This window comes from Panthera pardus, unplaced genomic scaffold (assembly GCF_024362965.1).
Source record: "Panthera pardus isolate Hobbes unplaced genomic scaffold, ASM2436296v1 HiC_scaffold_8, whole genome shotgun sequence".
In the NCBI taxonomy this organism is placed as follows: Eukaryota; Metazoa; Chordata; class Mammalia; order Carnivora; family Felidae; genus Panthera; species Panthera pardus.
Window position 1 is genome coordinate 153,974,033 of NW_026527013.1, and position 20,798 is coordinate 153,994,830.

A 20,798-nucleotide genomic window follows, 5' to 3' on the forward strand; every position below is an offset into this window, starting at 1 on the left:
AAGCCTATTTGCGATTCAGCGTGGGAATTTGGGATCTGATACCCAAGTGTAAGGTGTCTCCACCAGGTGGAGTTGATCTGGAGTTGGGGAACCAAGCCTGGATGAGCTTGTGTTCTGCTGGTCCTGCTCTTGACCAGGCTCCTTACCAGGAATCGGTAGAGCCCAAAGTCTCTGCTGGGCTCAGCATACTTAACACGCTCATCCGTGGCCAGGCCAGCTGCGTTACGACTTGTCTTCCAAGGTGAGCCCTGCCGAACTCCCGAGCAATTCCCTTTCCGAACATTACGCTGCCCAGGAATTCAAGCAGAGCGACAGCACCCTTGAAGGGTCCTGCTTCGAACCTCTGAAAATAGTGCTCTGTGGAATCAAGTAATTTTTAGCAAGCTCTTTTCCTTTTGGATAGAAAAAAAAAATCCTTTCATAATTATGTACCACCCAAGTAATTTGTTTTGTGGTTTTAGACATTAACCATTACTGTTTAACCACTGCCATAGCTCCAAAGCAAGGCACGCCTATATAATATTTACAAAGCAACTACAATAAAATTTAAAGTTTTAGGTTCTATGTGAGCTATATAACCCGTTTATCTCATTAAAATCTATTCCATCTTTTTCATTATTGTAAAGAAACTTCGAACACCCATTTTTATACTATATTGGCGAGTTTCCACAGCTCTTAATACTTGAGACCGAATTCTACAATTGTATTAGGTTCTTTTCCCATTGTTCTGCTTTTTTCTTTCACCCAGCTCTTCCCACCACCTCCACCCCCCCCCACCCCCAACCATCTCATCCCACTGGTCGAGAGAAAGAGAGAGAGAGAATCTTGGTAAAAAGGACTGTGTTTGTTTACTCAGTGTATTTTAGTGAGATTTCTGCTAAACCCCGGAATAGGAGAACACACTCGGGCTGGTAGTTCGAACAAAACAAGGAACAAAGACACTGCAGAGCGAGAAGAGCCTCAAGGGAAGCAGGGACAGGGCAGAGAGTAGAAGAGGAGGGAGGAAGGGCTCCCTGGTGACCTGCTCTGTGTCCATTCAGCGGCCCTGACCCGTGTGCCAAGCCCCACTTAGGTGGCCAGTACAGCAAGAGGGTCTGATTTCTGAGGGGTGTGATAGGTACCCCAGCGTGAGTAGTATGTTCTTGGGCAGCTAACCCATACCCTGCGGTGGAACCCATTTGTCTCCTATAATTTCGAATTTGACAAGTTATTTGAACTAGGGAAAAAAAAAACAAAACATAAACCCGAAGCGTCTACAAGTTCCCAGCCTCAGAATCTCCTATTCCCCAGGTCACCAAGCACCACTAACACGACATGCTTTATTCCAGACACAGATAGACCTCAAGTTCCTTATGTAGGGCAGCTTCTAGAGTAAATGATTAGGGGAAGGTCAAATACTATTCTTACTGTTACTGAGAATCTGTCCCAGGTTTCATTTGCCTTACAGAAAAGTGTATGGAATTTACACGTTACTTTCTATTTTTAGGCCTTCATTTTTTTCTTTTTCAAACTCTGGCATAGAAGGGATGACTTTACAACACATCAGAATTAGCGCTTTTACAGAGTGTAAGGGTATTTCTGGGTCCGAGGGTGGGAAGAGCCCAGGAAGGAGGGATGGAGAACCTCCCCGGAAGTGAGTGAAGATGAGGACCTGGGGACCTGGATGGTAAGGAGTTTTCAGGGGTGGGGGTGGGGGTGGGGGGGAAGCTAGACTCTGGAAGGCGGGCAGCCGGTCTTTTCTCTCTCTCCTTCCGTACCTGGGCTGGCCCACCTACAGGGTGGAGGTGCAGAGGGCAGCAGGAGAAGCTTCAGAGTGGGGAAGGCGGCGGCACCAGCAGCGAGGGAGGCAGCTGAGCCCTCACGGGGGCCACATCCAGGCCCGGGAAGCGGCGTGGGCACCGGGCACAGCCCCTACTGGGACCCTCGGGATGCGGCTTTGGGAACCGCTGTTGGGTTCATTGTAATGGTATCCCATGTTCCCTGTTTACAGCCTGTTCTCCACTAGAAGGTGAGATTCTAGATGATAAACCAGTGTCTCATGTGTGTGTGTCCCTGGGAAAACTAGACTCAAAGCTGAGTGACAGAAAACTTCTGAAGATATTTCAGTCCAAAATGGATACCTACAAGGAAATGTTTAGAACACAAACCATTTTGTTGTTTTTTTTTTTAAATTTTTTTTTTAACGTTTTTATTTCTTTTTGAGACAGAGAGAGACAGAGCACGAATGGGGGAGGGGCAGAGAGAGAGGGAGACACAGAATCGGAAGCAGGCTCCAGGCTCCGAGCCATCGGCCCAGAGCCCGACGCGGGGCTCGAACCCACGGACCGCGAGATCGTGACCTGAGCCGAAGTCGGCCGCTTAACCGACTGAGCCACCCAGGCGCCCCCCATTTTGTTTGTTTTTAATGTTTATTTTTTGAGAGAGAGAGATTGCGAGAGGGGAGGGGCACGGAGAGAGAAAGAGAGAGAGAACCCCAAGCAATCTCCACGCTGTCAGCACAGGGCCCGACTCGGGGCTTGAACTCACAAACCGTGAGAGCACGACCTGAGCAGAAATCAAAAACCGGGCACTTAGCCGAACTACCCAGGCGCCCCGAACACAAACCATTCCTAAGGACCATCTATTCCTTTTTAATAACTGAAAGTATACAACTAAAATAATGACAGAATGCCAAATGCAGAGGAAATACCAGAGCTTTCGGTTAGGCTTTTGATTAAAATCTGTTTTGTTAGCGGTGTGAACCCACACATATTATTTACCCTCTCTGGCCTCAGTTTCATCTGTAGGACGGGGAATATAGCACCTACCTCGCTGGGTTACTCCGAGGAAGAAATGAAAATATCCCTTATACACAGGAAGTACTCAAATGGAACAAAGATAACGAGGGCTTCTGTCCCAAACTCTGTGTTCGGCATACCACCTGATTCTTCTCAATCTAAAATGAGGGCTGGGTCACACGACACATCTCACAGTGATGCGTCTCAGTCTCACTGCTTGGTGCAGACACAAAAATCAAGCTAAGTCTACGGAGAGTAGGTCCTGATAACCGGTACCGAACGAGCCTGGTGAAGGGTCAACATCCCGCAGGTATACAGACCGACAGTCTGGATTTTTACAAAAGAACAGATTCGTTCGGATTTAGGTCTCAATCGGCGGGACCAGAGCAGGCCGGTTTAGAAGAAAGAGGAGGCATAAAGGTGCTTTGGGTAACACTCCCGTAACAGCTGCTGAGGTGGGCTGAGCGTGCGTGCTCTGGAACAGCGACTCTCTTGCGGGTATTAGGTACAGGAAGGGCACAGGCCCCTGTTATCTCTGTAGCCTTGGCTCCTGTGACCTGCACTCGGGGTCCTCCTCCTGAGCAGACTCGGCCACTCTCTGCCCCCTTCCCGGGCCCCTCTTCTGCCCTGAAGTGCTGCCCCCAACCCCGTACTCCTCCTTCCTCTGTCCACGGCTCCTTTCTCCCTGGGCCGCATCAGACTGGGCTATCAGATCCCGCAAAAGCACCACGTCCGAAAGGGAACCCGTCTTTCTCCCTGAACTAGCGCTCCCACCCCACGTTCCCTGAGGCAGCTGGTCACCGAGGCACCTCTTTTCTCCCCCACCTTTCACATCGACCATAAGCTCCCTGACGACTGGGGCTGTTCTGTTCGCTCCTGTAGCACCGGCACTAGAACAGCAGCCGGTAGACTGCAGGTGCCCAAGAAATCTCTGTGGGGTGACCGGGTTGGGGACCAGGAGTGCTCTTAAATGTCCGTCAGGAAACACCCCCATCCGTGGCCACAACACAGCAGCATCTTGCCCATTAGCCTTTGTGTTCTTTCCCCTCTTTCAGCAACCGCTTCCCCAGAGATACATCTAATAAAAGAATAGGACACATTACTCTTCACATTTACATCTTCGGAAACAGTAAGAAGCGGAAGTGTGACACAGCTTTTCACATTCTCCAATCTCCTATGAGTCAATAAACAGAAAAAGGGAGCAGAAAGTCAGATTTGGATATAGAATTCAGGTTTTTTTTCTTTCAAAGACACATTTTATACAACTTTCAACATTTATACTTTCAAACAAAATGAGCAAAAAATACACCGAGTGCTAAAAAAATCAAAACAGAAGTAATACAATTTTAATTTCAATATTTTAAAATACAGAAATCGGAAAGTAAGAATACTAAATACAACTTGAAACAAGTCACTTGTCCTCCCCTAGAATAACCAATGTAAGCTACTTGAAGACTTACAAAGTGAAAACAGAAACAAAATAAATACTGTACACTTTCCCTGCCTGCAGGCAAAAGATGGGAAATACTGTTATGAATCCAAAAAAAAATGCTCTTAAAGCTTCCGCATCCCATTTCCCAGCCACACCCCACTCTGTTGTCACACCGTGTGCTTCTGTATTCAAAGGACACACATGTGCACACATACCGACTGCCTATACAAACAGACAAGACACTACTCCGCAGACACCCCAAACAAGAAAGGGTAACAGTCACCTTGGACCATGGGCATAAAAATCAGTTAAGGAAAGTCAGTCAGGCTAGCAAAACGTTACTACAAAACTAGTAAATACCATAGCCAACAACTGTCCCCTTTTCAAATTTCACAGATTTAAAACCCCTAAAACCAATACTACCCCCGCATCACCACCCTCTACACCCCGCCCACCCCCCAAAAAAAACCTGCTGAAGCACTGGCAAAGTTAGACATTTCACAGTAAATGTGAAAATTCATATTATATAATCTCTTAGAATGAACCTTTTCACCCTCTTTCCACAGCATGAAACTGTTATGGCTTAATTTATATTAAAAGTAGAAAAGTCTTGTCGGAAGGAAATAGTCTGCAAGGGTGCACTGTGCTCCCTGATCAGTGCTATTTCACACCTAACAACTGCATGAATCGCTTTTGCAGTCAGAAGCTGTTTTTGAGAAAACTGAGGTTATTATAGCTTTTGATTCAGTCTAACCATAAATGTAAGGCCCTTAGTTTGGTTTAGGTTTCTTTTGCAAGATAAAATAACCTTGGGGTTCACTTAGCAAGTTACACCTCAGGTCCCTGACTATAGTGTGGAAGTTATATGTATGCTTTGTAAAAATAAAAGGTTACTTATGAATCTTAGAGGGAAGAAATGATTCTAGGCAAGGAATCAACTCCTCATTATAGATCACACTCAATGCTGGTAACTGTCACCAACCAAAATCCACCAAAGAAACGTAAGAAGAGTATGTCTGGGTTATTTTATTCCTGCAAAGTACTATATATTCCAGCACTTATGACCATTGTTTTGGTGAAAAATCTTGGGGACAAAGAGCTGACATCTTGAAAAGGAAATGGCCAAAATAAAACTGGGTGGAGGCAAGGTTTATCTTTATGATCAGGTTCCATTTAGGACTGATTTCCAAAATAAAAGTGGATTCAGAATGTCACAGGTCTTGCATAGGTTTATAAACTACTTGGAGGTCAAGGGCTACGTGGTAGCCAGGGTTTATTAGTGAAATAGTGCAGAGCAGATAAACTTGGAAGATTCACTGTATGCAGTTTCAAAAAGGCTTTAACAAAAAATTTAGTTTTCCACTTGATAAGACAAAGCTTGAGGACACTAGAAAGGGCACCAAGGGTGAGTCGAAGAGTCTACGGGGTAGAATGCAGGCAAATGAGTATCATATTCCCCTACCCATTATAAAGGGAAAAAATACTATAAAAGAATAAAACCACAGTCATGATAAGCTGATTGCTTTGGAAACAGGCATTTGCTTCTTAGCGACCTTACTTTTAAAATTTTGTTTCTGTAAGGGGATCAAATATTTGACTTATGGCAGGACGCTCACTGAAAAACAAACGAAAATATGAAAAGGGTTGTTAGTAAGGCTACAGTATTAAAGTTACATTACGTTCGTTCATCAGCAACGTAGTAAGCATATTATTTCTTTCCCTTTCTTTCCACGTGACTTCTAGTAAGCTTATCATCGTCATCCACCACAGGAGGAGCAGAGGCTGCACAAGGTCACACAACAGGGGCTGCTTCAGGAAGCGAGGGACCCGAGGCCTAGGATCCACTGTGACCCCAGGCGAATCACTGCCCTCCTGGCTTTCGTTGGTCTCCTTTATTTACCGGCAACACTCTTTTCCTAAGCTAACGATCTGAAGCTCAGCCTTCTCAAGATTGCTTTAGGTGAAGGTCTGGGACATCCAAAAATGACTGCCGATTTTTAGCAGGGAGGGAGCCATTAGCTTAATATTTAATGGGGGAGGGGGAAGGCATTTTTGAAAAATGTTCAGATTTACATTATTAAGCCCTCATTTCTTAACATGAAATTGTAAAATGTTTACATACTGTAGTAGTTACTCCTGGTATCGCTTCTCGGCCTTTGGGCTAAGATCAAGTGTAGTTACTCCTGGCAGTAGTAAAGTGGGCCGTACAATTACTCATCCACTCCTTGGGGACTAGCCCTATCACTACAGACAGCACCTCTTGAAAAGAGCAGAAGGAATCTTCTCCTCTGAAGATGTCCAGTCAAGTCTCCTTTCCCACTACAGTGTGTTCTCTCTCTACCCAGCAAGCTTTTCATGGCCAACTGCGAGCTGGCTTTGTTGGTTCCCGTCTTTTGACCATCTTATATTTTTTCCCTGGCTCCTTGGGTAGCTGCTGAACCATTTTCACTCCATGACTTATTTTACCTTTATCTAGTACCTGAAGAGTCTGTGGAGCAGCACCGACCTAATTCCTCTTTGAGCAAAACCTCAAACCACCTTTGAGTTCCTTTAAACCATCGTGACAGCTACTTGTTGTTATCCATAAACCCTTATCCATAAACTAGCTCATTTCTTTTTCTTCCACTTCAAGCACTAATTCTGATTTTCACTCAATGCCTTGTTAGAGATGCTTCTGATGTTTTTAGGTACCATGCTCTGGGCATGTATTGTATATGAAACAAAATTTATGAGTAATAGTTTTCACTTAAAAATGCATAGAGATGTGCACGGTCAGTTGTAACTTAAATAATGATAAATTCTCGGTAAGTAGGACGTGTTAATAATTAAGGAATGTTTTTCTATGTTTTTCCTAACCGCGTTTTTGTCCATACTTACAAATGAGAAAACCAAGACTCAGAAAGGGTGACTTCTTTCCGGACACACAGCTGATGCATGAACGGTAGAACTTGGGACAAAAACCCAGGTTCGTGCTCCCTTCCATGTTACACCACACCCCTCTACTACCAACATGAAATTAGTAACTTCTGAAATATTTCTACTACCAACATCAAAATATTAACTTCTGAAAAATTAAAAAAAAAAAAAAAACCTTCCACTTCTTTGAAACTATTAAAGTTATGCTTTTTTTTTTTTTTTTAAATACATGGGCCCTCTTTTGCATAAGTTTGCTTAGAAATGAAACTAATACTGCTTATTTCTTGGAGAAGATACCTTCAAGAGCAGAGACCGCAAGTTCAACTTTAAATTCCCCCACAGTACTAAGTAGTGCTGGGCACACAGGTGTTTCATAAATACCTGCTGCTAGTATATGAGTCAATACAGTAGAGTTCATTTAAAAGGCAATAATTAGGATTACTAAAAAAACAGAACAGTATTCAAGCTAAGTATTTAAGTTGTGATAAAGATGGGCTTGTTTTCTCTGAGTTTACAAGGCGATTTCAGTCAGAATTTTTAACTCTGTAGGCTTAAAACTTAACTGATGCTTACGAAGTTCAGTGTATTTCTAGGACGCCAAACTACTATCAACTGCCAGCTTTGTATTATTTACATCGTTAATCAATCCTGGAAAGCATGTTGTGTGACATTATGAGTTACAGTACAGGGGGTCCCAGGTTAACAGAAGTCACTTATTTGAATCAATACAGAAAAACCATGATCTACTAGTACCATTAAAATCACGTATGTTAAGTCGCAATTGTTTTTACCTATTTATTTGCATGTGATCAGCTAAATGCCACCACTGTTGTCTCCTTGTCTATGCTGCAGTGTCCGTGTGGTAGTATGGTTTATAAAGGAGACAGAGGAAAACATGAAAGGTTGTCTATCACAGCGGAGTCCAGACCCTGGCTGCAGTCATCTCAAAGTTCAGTCATTTCCATGAGATAAAAGGATGCATCACAGCCAGTAACTTTAGAAGACCTTTGACTAGGAGACTCACTGGGCCAGTAGGCTGAATTTTCACCAATTCAGAGAAAGATACATGAATTCTGTTTCAGTGGTTATATCATACTACCGAAAGCTGTTTTTTGGTTGTTTTAACTTGGCCCGTTAATGGGCTAAATGTGCCAAAAATGAATCCACAGTACCTTCACTTAATACTTTTACATACTGGCTACTTAAAATTAGTATTTATTGGCCGAAGTACACAGGGTGGACACTGCTCCCCACTTTAATTCATAAAAATAAATCGATCTTCATTTTTATAGCTGAAGAAAAGAGGTCAGGTAACTAACAACACTTAGAGCTAAGAAAAATGTAAAGAAAACGAACCCAGATCATGATGTAGCCGGAAGAAGAAATTATAATTCTTATTTCTTAAACCCAAACAAAATCATGGGAACTCTAACACTAAAACGGTGTCTGCAGAAAACCAAAACGTCACAATTAATACATTGGGAGGTAGGAGAATCAGTCAAACCCCAACTTTTGACAACTTGAGACCCAATGACCAAACAAATGACTGATTATACCCATCTCCTTAACTAGTTTTGGCATAGTGTAGACAGAGTTTAAGTAGGCCATTTATAGACATTTAGTATTTCCATACCAATTCTTTTTCCTGACACCCAGTTAAGACCCAGACTTTGGTCCAGTCGCTTGGACCAGAAAGGCTAATTCATAAGCTATTTTATATTTATTCTATGAAATACTGGAATAGAGACAGAGTAAGAAATATTTCTCTTTGAAAATACACATTTGAATACAACCATGAAAGATGATGGTATAGGTTTTTTTCTTAGCTCTTCAAGTGACACTTAATGCAGAAGGGAATGTCCTGCTACCTTGCTGAGTAAAAAAGAGACAAATCCACAATATGGCCATATTTCTTCTCCATAAAAATAAATTTTATCTTATTTGCCTATATTTTCTTTGTAGAAACTTGTAAAATGTTCTAATGTCAGAATTGGGAATATCTCCACCCCACCCCCAGAAATCACTTATTTTTATGCCATGGGGGAGAAAAGGGAAAATATAAGTTATTAGAGCAACTGAAAACTGGCATTTAGTAAGAACTGTGCATAAAGGAGATAAACGATTCCTTAAAGCTCGACCAGATACTTAATCTCAATATGCACTGGTTAAGTTAGGACATACGGAAGAAACTGCAAGAAGCACCATTTTACTCCAGATCCGTATCTTAAATAATTCCTTAGAAAGTTAAGAAATAAGAAACTAGACACACATACACCCAAAAGATCTACTCCAACATGCTTGCTTCTATACAACTTAATATAGTATAGTCCTATTATATTACGGCTTATTATGCAGATTTGAATATACTAAGTCAAACCATATCTCATATTTTCCAACAAGTTAGATACACACGGAATAAAAGCGTCACAAAATATAACCTCTGTGGCAGGTGCTCGTCCTGCCCTCCAACACCAGCAGTATGAAGAAGGCCCTCTGTAGTTACAAATGTATTTGAAAAACTATAAACGTGACAATTTAACCAAACTTATGATCCTTTCCCCAAAGGTAGGAAAAAGATATTAAAGCTGTTCTCTTTGGGACCCAGATATCATCAGCAAAAATGAAAATGCAAGAAGCCTATTTATATATAATTAGAAGAAAACTGCAATGTCAAACGAAATGCGAAATGTGGGATCTTTTATGTAATTCTTACACGTTGGCTACGAAAGTGTTTCCCTGCAAAGAGAAGAGTCTTGTGTCGTCACAAAATGATGGGGAGTGCAGAGGGAAGGTGGGATGTAAGGTAATCGACCTGGATAACAGTATGCACCTTGGATGTTAGCAAAAGCGAAGCTAATAGCTTATAAAAAACACATGAAATATATAAAATAAAATGATTTTCATATACATCTTAATTTAAAATAATTAATGCATCAAATCCCTGTTTAAGACTTTAACCTGAATATCAAATTTAAGAGTCCAGACTAGTTACTGTTACTGTGGCTCCTCCCCACATGTAACATACACACTATCAAAAATAATTTAAAAACTTTCACATTCTTAAATCTAAATTAGTGAGATATTTCTCCAGAAATCTTCCAAATAAATAGCTTTAAAAAAGAAAGAATTTAAAAGCTGTTAACTTTAAAAAAAAAAATCTGTTAAATAAATTATTGATAATTCTTTACCTTACTACTGAAAATAAATCAAGACACTACCAACAACAAAATGAAATTCAAGCCCTGACAAGAGACCTTTCCCAGTTCAAGGTCTCTTTTTAAGGTTCTACCCTCCTTCTTCCTCTCCCCCACCAGGTCCAAAACGGTTATTGCTGAGTGGGTGTGGCACAGTGAAAATGCAGCATCAGGTTCATTTTGTTCTTCAGGCAGTGTTCTCTACTGTACATGCAAACCGCGTCAGGCGAGGGCCCGGCCGGAGCTCCAGGCTCCCGCGCCCCCGAAACCAGTCTGTCTCCAAAGGGAAGAATGGCCACAGCAGCAGCCCCGTCACACAAAGAAACGGGCGTGGCCATTTCTGTTCAACTTAAGGATCTTCCCAAGACGTTGCTTGGCTGTTGCCATTCCTTTTTTCGGACGTTTACCTATAAAACACCAACAACAGTGTAAATCATAATGAAAATCATTCTCGACAGACAGCACTTGGAGGACCTAAAGGGAGAGCTGTACGGAAAGCAAGCCTTTTAAGGTGTTCCGATCGGGCAAAGTCACACTCCTGGAATCCTGTTGCTTCAAACTTCCACCTCAGCACTTGAGAGATACAGGCCAACCTCCTTCACAGGACTTACCAGGCCATCCGTCCCTCAGTCTGATCCCTGCCGATCTCTTGAGCATGAGCTCTAACCGGATTCCTGCGTCATCCGGTGCTTCACTGACAAAACGGTGGGTCCCTAAATACCACCCCCCCCCCCTACTGTTTCTCACCTTTGTACCATGGGCCATCCCATCTCCTTCACCCTCACTGTGGTCCACCCTGTCACTTCCCCAACCCGGCCTGGCTAACCCCTTAACCTCCCTTTTCGGGATCCACCTCCTCTTCCAGAAAGCCACTCCCAATCCTCACGGCCGACCTAGGTATCCTTCTGTTCCCACGGGCATCTCTGCTCGCACAACAACCTCTGCAAGCTGCCATCACCGCACCATCCCTCAGGCATCAGGCTGTCAGCAGCTGCAGGGCAAACCACTATACGAGGCCATCGAAACTGCCACCAGCACCGCCACACACAAAATTATACTCAGCCTACCTTTTGTTGCCTGGTTGCTGATAGGTGGTGGATTTGATGCAGGTCTCTTGGTGGGGTGAAGGGGCACTGAAAAGGAAGTTTCACCAACTGGCCTTTCTGGGCTTATACTGCCATTATTCATCTGGCACGCCCCTGAAATCAAGCTTGAATTCTGCGTATACTTTCCATTTTGAGGGCTTGAGCCACTGCTGTCCACAGAATTTCTACTTTGTACCTTCTGAATGATTTCGGATGAACCTTCCTTTTTGATGCATTTCTGGCCTCTACTAAGATCCTAAAAAAGGAAGGAAATAAGGCCGATTTTTAGAGTCCTTTAAGATAAGTGAGGTATTTACCCTCTCTATTCAATAGCAAGTCAAGGGAGAGAAGAAATAGACTACGGAACTGCGGTTTTTGTAAAATGTGGCAGCCACAGAAGACCACCCCTTCAGGATGGCCATGTCACTCCAAAACCCAACAGCACGAACGGATTCAAGTAGTGAAGTTTGCACAGTAACTTAAGTCCAAAAGAAAACTTTTTATTTACATATTTATATATACACACATATATAGTTTTATTTACATAATTTATATATACATAGCTTATATTTTTTAAATGTTTATTCATTTTTGAGAGAGAGAGAGTGCGCGAGCACGCATGAGTAGGGGAGGAAGGCAGGGTGGGAAGGACTGAGGATAGGAAGCAGGCTCTGTGCTGACAGCAGTGATCCTGATGAGGGCTTCAAACTTCCCAACTGTGAGATCATGATCTGAGCTGAAGTCGGTCACTCAACCGACTGAGCCACCCAGGCACCCCACTTATAATTTATGTATATAAATACCTCTTTCCCTAAATGTATATATTTGTATAAGTACATATAATACATAAAGTATATCATACTGCAGCATGGCACTGTGCGTGTGCCATGGTATGACATGGAAGGAACACGGGGATGGGGTATGTGGACCTACCATTTCCTTAGCATAACACAGCTCCCATGTATGGTGCAATGCACTATCTTTTTTAGAATCTAACCTCTGTTAAGTTTCATCTCCACTGTAAGTTGTGTGCTAAGAAAAGCCCCTGGATGCTGAGCCCCAAGTCTGATTTTTCTCTAACAATTCTTCCTTCAGTCTCTTCAAGATCACTGAGTGAACCACTAGGAAAAACAAACAGTGCTACTGACTGGTAGGTCTTGAAACCAATGGAAAGGGTCATCACCAGAATTAAAAAAGGAAAGGAAAATACAAACTCGAAAAGAGCATACATCTGATGTGATGTTTCATGAAACCAGTTGTATATGTGTGTATGATATAAAATAAATTCCTGATTCCGTAATGGTCAAATAAGTTTTAAAAACAGCATTAAACATAGACTTGCTTTAAATTAGTCTTACAAATCTGCCTGAGGATGAGAAAACAATTGTTATGATTTGACATGGCTCTCTATAAAACCTCTCTAGCTTACAGGCAAAAGAAATCTGATATTTTCTAAGGCGATCTTGCTAATTATGTGCTTTGCTTCTTTATTTTCAAAGACAACAATAGAAACAACAGCTAGATTCAGGGGCGCCTGGGTGGCTCAGTTAGTTGAGAGTCCAACTCTTGATTTTGGCTCAGGTCATGATCCCAGGGTCGTGGAATCAAGCCCCACACTGGGCTCTGTGCTGAGCGTGGAGCCTGCTTAAGATTCTCTTTCCTTCCCTCCCTCCCTCCTCCCCCCCTTCCCCTTCCCTCCCTCGCATGCTCTCTCTTTAAAATTAAAAAAATATAAAAAACAAAAGATTCAAATAATAGCTTATTTTTAATATTGAATCCTATAATACTAACAAATTATAAATTGTATGACCAGTGAGGTACTATAAAATCATACACTGAATGAGTGAATTACTAATAGTTAAAGGATTCCTTCCTTGACCTTTGATTCTGGAGCATATTCTTCTATTAAAAGAACTTGTACTTACGAAAGTTTGCCTTAAAAAAATAACTTGGCTATTTTTCTTATGGTAAAATCGATAGCTATTTAGAAAATGTGGATAAGCCAAATGAAGAAAATAAAAACCACACATAAAATCCACTGCTCAGAGTATGCTTGGCGTTGGGAAGGTTAGGGGACTCAACTCTGCCACATGAGAATTTTGATTCTTCCTCTGTCATTTTCCAAGGTTTGCAGCAAAAGGTCGTATCACTTTCCTTGTATGGTGCTACTGGTAAGGCTGTGGCTTTTCAAAAAGCTATTTTGGGTTCATTTTGTTTGGTATAAGCAATAATACACTGGGATCCCCAGACATCAAGTGTCTCTTCTCTTAGAGCAGGGGCTCCTAATCTGGAGTCAGTGGATGGTCTGGGGTAAGGATGGGACACAAACCGTGAGAAAATTCTATGCAAAAATCAGTATTTATGATGAACATTTTTTTGGAAAGAGAATCTATAACTGTCATCAAATTTCAAAGAAATTTACTATCTAAAAATGTTCAAGAAACACTGTCAGAGATTAAAAAGAGATCTTCATGGTACTTTTTTCCCTTTCACTCTACCCAGACATAACTTAAAAGTGTTGGCGTCAGGAGTTTTTAACTTTCCTTATATCAACTATTCTTTTCCAGATCACATTATATCCACATGGCTTGCATTAGTTGTTACATCGGAAACCCGTAAGGAGGAGAGCTGTTAAATGTGCATTTAACTGTAAAGTATTTTTTTACCTTTACAGATCGAACAGTTGATTACTGGTTGCAGTAAAAAAAAAAAAAAAAAAAAAAATAGAAAGCAAAAAGAGTTAATAACAATCTTCATTCTCCTTTTGATGTTTCAAGCCTGGCACATACCTGAAGATGAAATCTGGAAGTGGTATCCAACTGTTTTCTCCAGGAAGAACTCCTCAAGTCTTGATCTTCAGTCTTGACATGGTACCCTAAAGAGATGTTTTAATTAAATCACCTCCGTACAGACTTGATCATAATGAACAAAATTCGCCTAATGTTTAAAAGTGAAAGTACATTTAGGTGGACATTTTATTAAAAAACAAAACAAAAAACAAAACAGTATGTTAACCCTTTAGGTACTTATGCACATACTTTCACCACACTTGTTTCCCTCCCAAGAATAAAACAGCCACCAGCTCACAATCTAACACATTAAACCTTTCAATTCTCTCCAAGACTGTCTTTCTATGACAGGTTTTGTGCCAGATGCTGGAAGATCTAGAGTCAAATTCTAAGGCCATCTGTTGGAGATGAGAAACCAAATGCAACATACTCTAAAACTGGTATATTTTTCCATAGAGAATAAAGGCATATGTTTGCCTGAATTCCGCAGTATTTTCCTAGAAGCCTTCTTTTCAAGGGACCAGAGAAATTACAAGGAGACACAATGGTGTGGACAGACAGATAAACCCAGACCTGAATCTGAGTTTTTCCATTACCAATGCATCTTCAGGCAAGTTATCTCTAAACCTCAGTCTCCTACTCTACAATAAGCCCAGATTCTGAGATCAGACAGTCCTGGGTTTAAATTCCAATACCAACAAATAATAGCTATGTAATACTATAATAGCTATGTAAGTACTGTAAGTACAGGCAAGTTCACTTAGCTTTATTAAGTCTTCTTGCCTCCTCCTATAAAAGCGTTATTACATACACCAAAATGTTGTTTCAAGGACTAAATGAAATGGATGTCAAGTATCTGGCAGACAATTCACACAACTAGGTGGGAATGAACACAATTTCTACAACAGGAATTTCGTTCTAATGTGGTACCGTCTTCTCCCCCTGTCTTCCTCAGACTTTCGGTAGACAAAATCTTCCCCCAAGGCACAGAGAACAAAAACACTACATGACATCACTAATACTGTCACTGAGTCTTCTCTTCCCCAGTACTTCTTTTTCAAGTAGGAGAGAGAATATTCTCAACCAGAAAGAGATCAAAACTTGTTTCCCCTCCCATGAAAGGCAAGAGGGTTGACGGTTCAAGCCTAGCAGACCATGTGAGATGCCTCAACATTCTTTCCACTCTGAACAGCTTAGGAAAGGGAAATAGTACTAACTATCTTGCAACAGAACTGGTAGGATTATGCCAGTGAACATGATTCTCCAGCCATTAATTTACATTTTGAGTTCTTATACTTGCATCTTGTATACATCAACATTATGCATTTTTTGGCCAATAAGCGTAACACCATCTCCAACTAAAGATGTCCGATCAAGAGTTCTTATTCATAATCTTTAACTGCAGCTAGGATTACAGCGCTATTAGTTGGGGGAGACATGTTACATTTTAGAGACTAATTTATGTTTCTTACCACATTCCACTGGTTTGTCACAGCGATACACCTGTCTGACCTCATGGTTACTGCTGTGGCAGCCGCTGGGATCCTGGAGAGAGTCTCTTTCACCATTGCAGTCTGTGCTTTGTATCTGCCTTTGTAAACATGTGGAATAGTGCAACCCTGCCATAGACAGCATGCCCTGAATCGCTTCTTCCTCTGTGCTCGTCGAGGTAGGACATTCCCTAAAGAGAAGGTAAGTAAAAGGACAAGAGTTTATTTATTCTTTTGACACTTTTTGGTAAAATTTAAAATAAAAAAATGTTTTCATATCATTTATATCACAATGTAATAACACCACTACCATCAATAAGCCTAACTTTTTTTTGAGAGAGAGCACACATACACATGAACAGGGGAGGGGCGGAGAGAGAGGGAGACAGAGAATCTCAAGCAGGCTCCATGCCTAGCACAGAACCTGACACAGGATTCAATCCTACGACTGTGAAATCATGACCTGAGCTGAAATCAAGAGTCAGACACTTAACCGACTGAGCCACCCAGGCACCCCAAGCCTACCTTTTAACTGGAATTTCATTCCTAGATGGCTTCTGGCCCTTTTGAACAAAGTTCCTCATCACAGTAGAGTCCTCCTTGAAGTTTGATGTTATTTCTTGTTTCTTTTCATCACCTGAACTTTCAGACTCTTCAGTGGTAAAATTATTTTTCTGAGATAATAAATAATTAAATGGAAGCAAATAATGTAAGAAATCTGAGTAAGTCTGTACTAACCAAAAACACTTTATCAGTCTAGGCAAAGTCAGAATCTTAATTATCATGGAATTATTTCTGTATTTCATATGACAGCTAAAGTTTCTAGCAATTACAGTACGTACCTCCTTAGTACAAAAACATACAGTACAGGATTTCTTTAAAGTAAAATGAAATATAACCTATGAGAAATATAAGAAGAGTATTTCCACCCACCCTTTCTAAAACGAGACAAAAGCCACATTTATCAAATGTAAATAGTCTGTGACTGGGGGTATGTGTGCACGTGCATGTGTGTAATCACCATTACAGGGAAGACCGGGTCCACAAAGGTCATGGAGACGGGCTTTGGGAAAAGCTGTCATTTACTTTCCTCGTAGGTAAAGGAAAGTAGGTGTTCATCTTTCCATCAAAGATTGCAGTAGTCACAGGGGTTTGGGCATACCAGTGCAGTGCAGTCAGGTCCAGAGTCTTCTGAATCAGAAATATCAGAATATTCTGATGATCGATTCCTGAGTTCTGATTTCGCACTTGTAAAAAACCCTACAAAGGAAAAGGAAGAGGGAAAAAGGAAAGTCAGTGGAAGCTTATGAGCAAGGTGGTACCTGAAGTTGGTCCAGCCTCCAGGTCTATCTCGACTGCCCCGCTCTCCCCTTTCCCACTGCTTTCATTTTGTTCATTTCTTTCTTCCCCCAGAGACTTTCTCCCTAATTGACCATGATACAGACTGAACTGTACTCTTAAAACGTTTGTGGCATTCACTGAACATGATGATATAGTCCTCATTTGCGTGGAAATTTTGTATTTCTTTCCAGAAAAAAACCTCCGACGCTAAAATTAGCTACAAGATGCTTTTCACTTTCCCTTTTGCATTCTTTCGCTCAACAAAAAACAAAAAGATAACTCTCCTAAACCGAAAAAGCATTCACGTGGATAGCGAATTCAAGAAGTGTGAAAACCAGGCTTTGCCACTGCCCTTCTCTCCCACGTGGCATCACCACATGACAACTGTCTGCTAATCCCACCGATGAGCTGCCTTCCCCCTGGCGTGTGAACACATGCACAGCCACACCAAATTTACTTGGAATTAGCAGGAACTGACGTATCCAAAACAGACTTGATGTTAATTTTTCTTGTCATTATCAAAATATTTAACTACTTTTTAAAACGGAAGCGTACACAGAGGCTCTGAAAAATGCTAAGAAATGAAGACTTCATTCAAACAAGAACGATCTCAAGAAGGAGGAAGTGTTACTATTTGTCATGCTGACAATAACCAAGCAGAGGTCGTCCTGTCAACAGGCAATCAAATAAAACAATATATGGATTACTAACAGCTTCAGACCAGCCAACTGTACTGCCTCCTAATTCTGAAAACCACACACGTTAGCTAAAATTATTTATGAGGCTGTATTAAACTGGTGACTATTTTATTATTTGGAGTAGAGGCCCATAAAACGCACAGGCTTCCATGTGACTCTTGATAAAAACTGTCACTAGACAAAGGTGTCACTGACCAGCACGTATCCTTGTCACTAAAAATGCCTTCCCTGTGCATTACACCTCACTTGGCATCCGCACCCACATTTCCCCGATGGACAAACTACTCGGAAACACTTCAGATTTCTCAAAAGAGTATTAGGGACACGACGATTTTCAATCCTGCCACGAATTTAAGAATCTTAAAGTTAGCAAGATACTTTACACATTATCACATTGGTAATAAGCAGACCTTTAAAGCGACCATTAAAACAAACATACTGTTAAGTGGTTTTTGAGATTCTTCATTCTCCACCCCCTCTATTCCTGAACTCTCTTCCATCTTCATTTTGGCCTTTTTTGTCCTTCTCTTGTCCTCTTCATTTTCACTATCTGCTGTATAAAGACTTGGATCTGCAAAGGGCTGTCTCTCATCCCTGTACGTGGAGGGAAAAGCGACCAAGTCACAAAACAGTGCAACAATGCAGCCAAATAGTATACCCTCTCCCCTAATTTACAGTCGGAGTGGAAAACCGAGATGCTTTCCCTGTATTTGAGTCAGACGTGCAATAATATGGACTAGGGATTAAATGAACACAGGGAATCCACCGAAAACTCATCTGTATGACACTGTGATCTACTTTACATACTTAATTATCCTTCCATTTGTCAGCAATAATCGTAGATCATTATCTTTTGCTCTCCATTCAGGTACCGTGGAAGATGGCTGGAGATGTTTGTTAAATTTTCCATTCAGTTTAGAGCTCAAGATGTCCTTAAAGTACAAAAACAGAACTGAACTTAGCATCTGCCCTCAAACATGCCTGCCTGACAAAAGAAATGCAGTATACTGCTTGCTACCTTCCTCCATGGCCCTGAATCCCAAACTGTGCTAGGCAGTCCCCTAGGCCAGGGGATACACAACGTGTGGCACTAAAGCTATGTGGTTCCTAAAACCAAAGCATAAATATGGTTTATCTTTCTGTAGGGCCATCGACAATAAAACACATTCCATAAAGCAGAATGTAAAATTTACATAAAGTGAATTTAAAGATATTTCACTCTTGCGGAAAGCTGAAAAGCTAGAAAAGCAGTGCCTTAATGTATTTTAATTCTCATTTCCTTGCTTCTTCCTGCGAAGCACTAGTCCCTCCCAGTCATCCTATCCTTGACCTAATCTCTAGTCTTCCCAAGAGGCACCATCAGCAACTCACAGACCACCACCCTGCCATCACGAGGGACAAAGGCCACTGTGTGACATAAAAGAACAACAGTAGCTGCTTTTTAATAGAGAGTATTTCCTTTTGGTGGTGATTTTTTTCTTTAGTAATAAATAGAACCTTTCATAATAAGCTACGTCTTTTCCGGAGGGCTATCGGTTAAAAAGGTTTAGAACAACAAAAGCTTAAAATAGTATCAATACAATTACATAAAAATGTAAAATATTTGTTACAATTCCTACGGAAAATCTTTAAATATTTTAAGTCAGAAGTACTTCTTTCTTATTCATTTTAAATTATTCCTATCCTTTACTTAAGATGTAAATTGATGGGTGATCTGCATCTCATCACAAACTCATTACCATGTTTTACAAAGGTCCGCCCTCTCCCCTTTGTCCATTGTGCCAGCATTTCTCTGACAGTTTCTCTGGGTTTATTCTGACCGTCTTCCTGTCCAACAGTCCCCCATGCTGGTGCTGTTGAGTCAGGGATAGGCTTTCTGTAATTGCTTTTCCCTCTGTTTCCTCAAATCCTTGTATCCACCCGACATCTTCCAGTGTTTGTCAGCTCAAATGCCACCCCACCTGAGAGGCCCTCTGACGGCCCCGGCTAAAGTAGCCAGCCACGCCCCAGGCCCTTTATTCTCTTGCTCTACTGTTTTGGCTTCCTTCGTAATACTTGTTATCTGAAATTACAACATTTTAGTATATGCCTCATGTTCCATCCTTCCAACTTGAGCTAGGATGGAAGCCACACAATAGCAGAGACTTAAGTTGCGCTCACTCCAGTATCTTTTTCAGAGCCTAGAAGAGCACAGGGCATTTGGTAAACACTCAATAAACATGTCCGTAGATAAATGAGATCTATTCATCCTACTTCTACACCGATGCCTACAAAGCTGAATGAAGCCTGTTCCCTGTCATAAGCATCAGTACTGTTGACCCCTACAACGCTAAGCAAAGATTAGAAAACAAGAATGGCCACACTCTTCTTTTTACGACCCTTCTAAAGAACTTGCAGGAACAGCCAAGTCTCTTTCTGTAACAATGAAACATAATACTTGCCTCTTCCCACGGACACATCTCTAACCTTCTGAGGACCTCCCTTGTATGGAGCTCTAGGATGTCTAGATTAGAAGGAGTTCGGACATTATGATCTCGAAGTTTCCTCATCTTTCGTCGGGAATGATATGGGGAAGTTGCTTCATTTGAGGATCGTGAAACTGGACACACAGTAGGAATTCCCTGAGATTTAACTGGTTTGCCATTTTCCTCCTTTAAGAATTAAATTCAGAGTGTTTTTATGACAAGGCCACCATATATACCTGACTAAATAATCAGCCACAAAAACGTTTTAGAAAACAAAAACCATTCAGTTCGATCATGTAAAAAACAAAGACCAAATCATAACACTCCTAAGACTCAACATAAGCTTTGCTGAGACCATTATTCCCCTCACTCCCCCATGTAATATACTGTGAACATATTTCTTTGATTTCAAATACCATTTTGAAAGCTGGGTTGTGTTCCACTGTATAGATATAGCATAATTTATTGACCTAAAACACACTGGTAGTTATTACAGGCTGCTTCCAGTTCTTTCCTATGATAAGCATTTTTTCACACATACATATTTGCATAAATCAGCAACTGTTTTTTAAACCAAAGTCACCCATCTATGTAGTTTTAACAATTAACTC

The 20,798-nt window shown here is 41.3% G+C and overlaps 1 protein-coding gene across 1 annotated transcript in view; it reads right to left on the minus strand.

Annotated features, from left to right (window-relative positions):
- Positions 1–4,101: 4,101 nt before the first annotated feature.
- KDM7A (lysine demethylase 7A) overlaps positions 4,102–20,798 on the minus strand; it is an 82,110-nt gene continuing 65,413 nt past the window's right edge. The window contains exons 12-20 of the mRNA XM_019452925.2: positions 20,164–20,373; positions 18,530–18,654; positions 18,162–18,316; positions 16,846–16,943; positions 16,209–16,357; positions 15,666–15,874; positions 14,194–14,279; positions 11,387–11,660; positions 4,102–10,726 (exon numbers count right to left, since the gene is read on the minus strand). Of these exons, the coding sequence (XP_019308470.2) occupies positions 10,632–10,726; positions 11,387–11,660; positions 14,194–14,279; positions 15,666–15,874; positions 16,209–16,357; positions 16,846–16,943; positions 18,162–18,316; positions 18,530–18,654; positions 20,164–20,373 (1,401 nt within the window). The 3' untranslated portion in view covers positions 4,102–10,631. The remainder of the gene's footprint in view (positions 10,727–11,386; positions 11,661–14,193; positions 14,280–15,665; positions 15,875–16,208; positions 16,358–16,845; positions 16,944–18,161; positions 18,317–18,529; positions 18,655–20,163; positions 20,374–20,798) is intronic.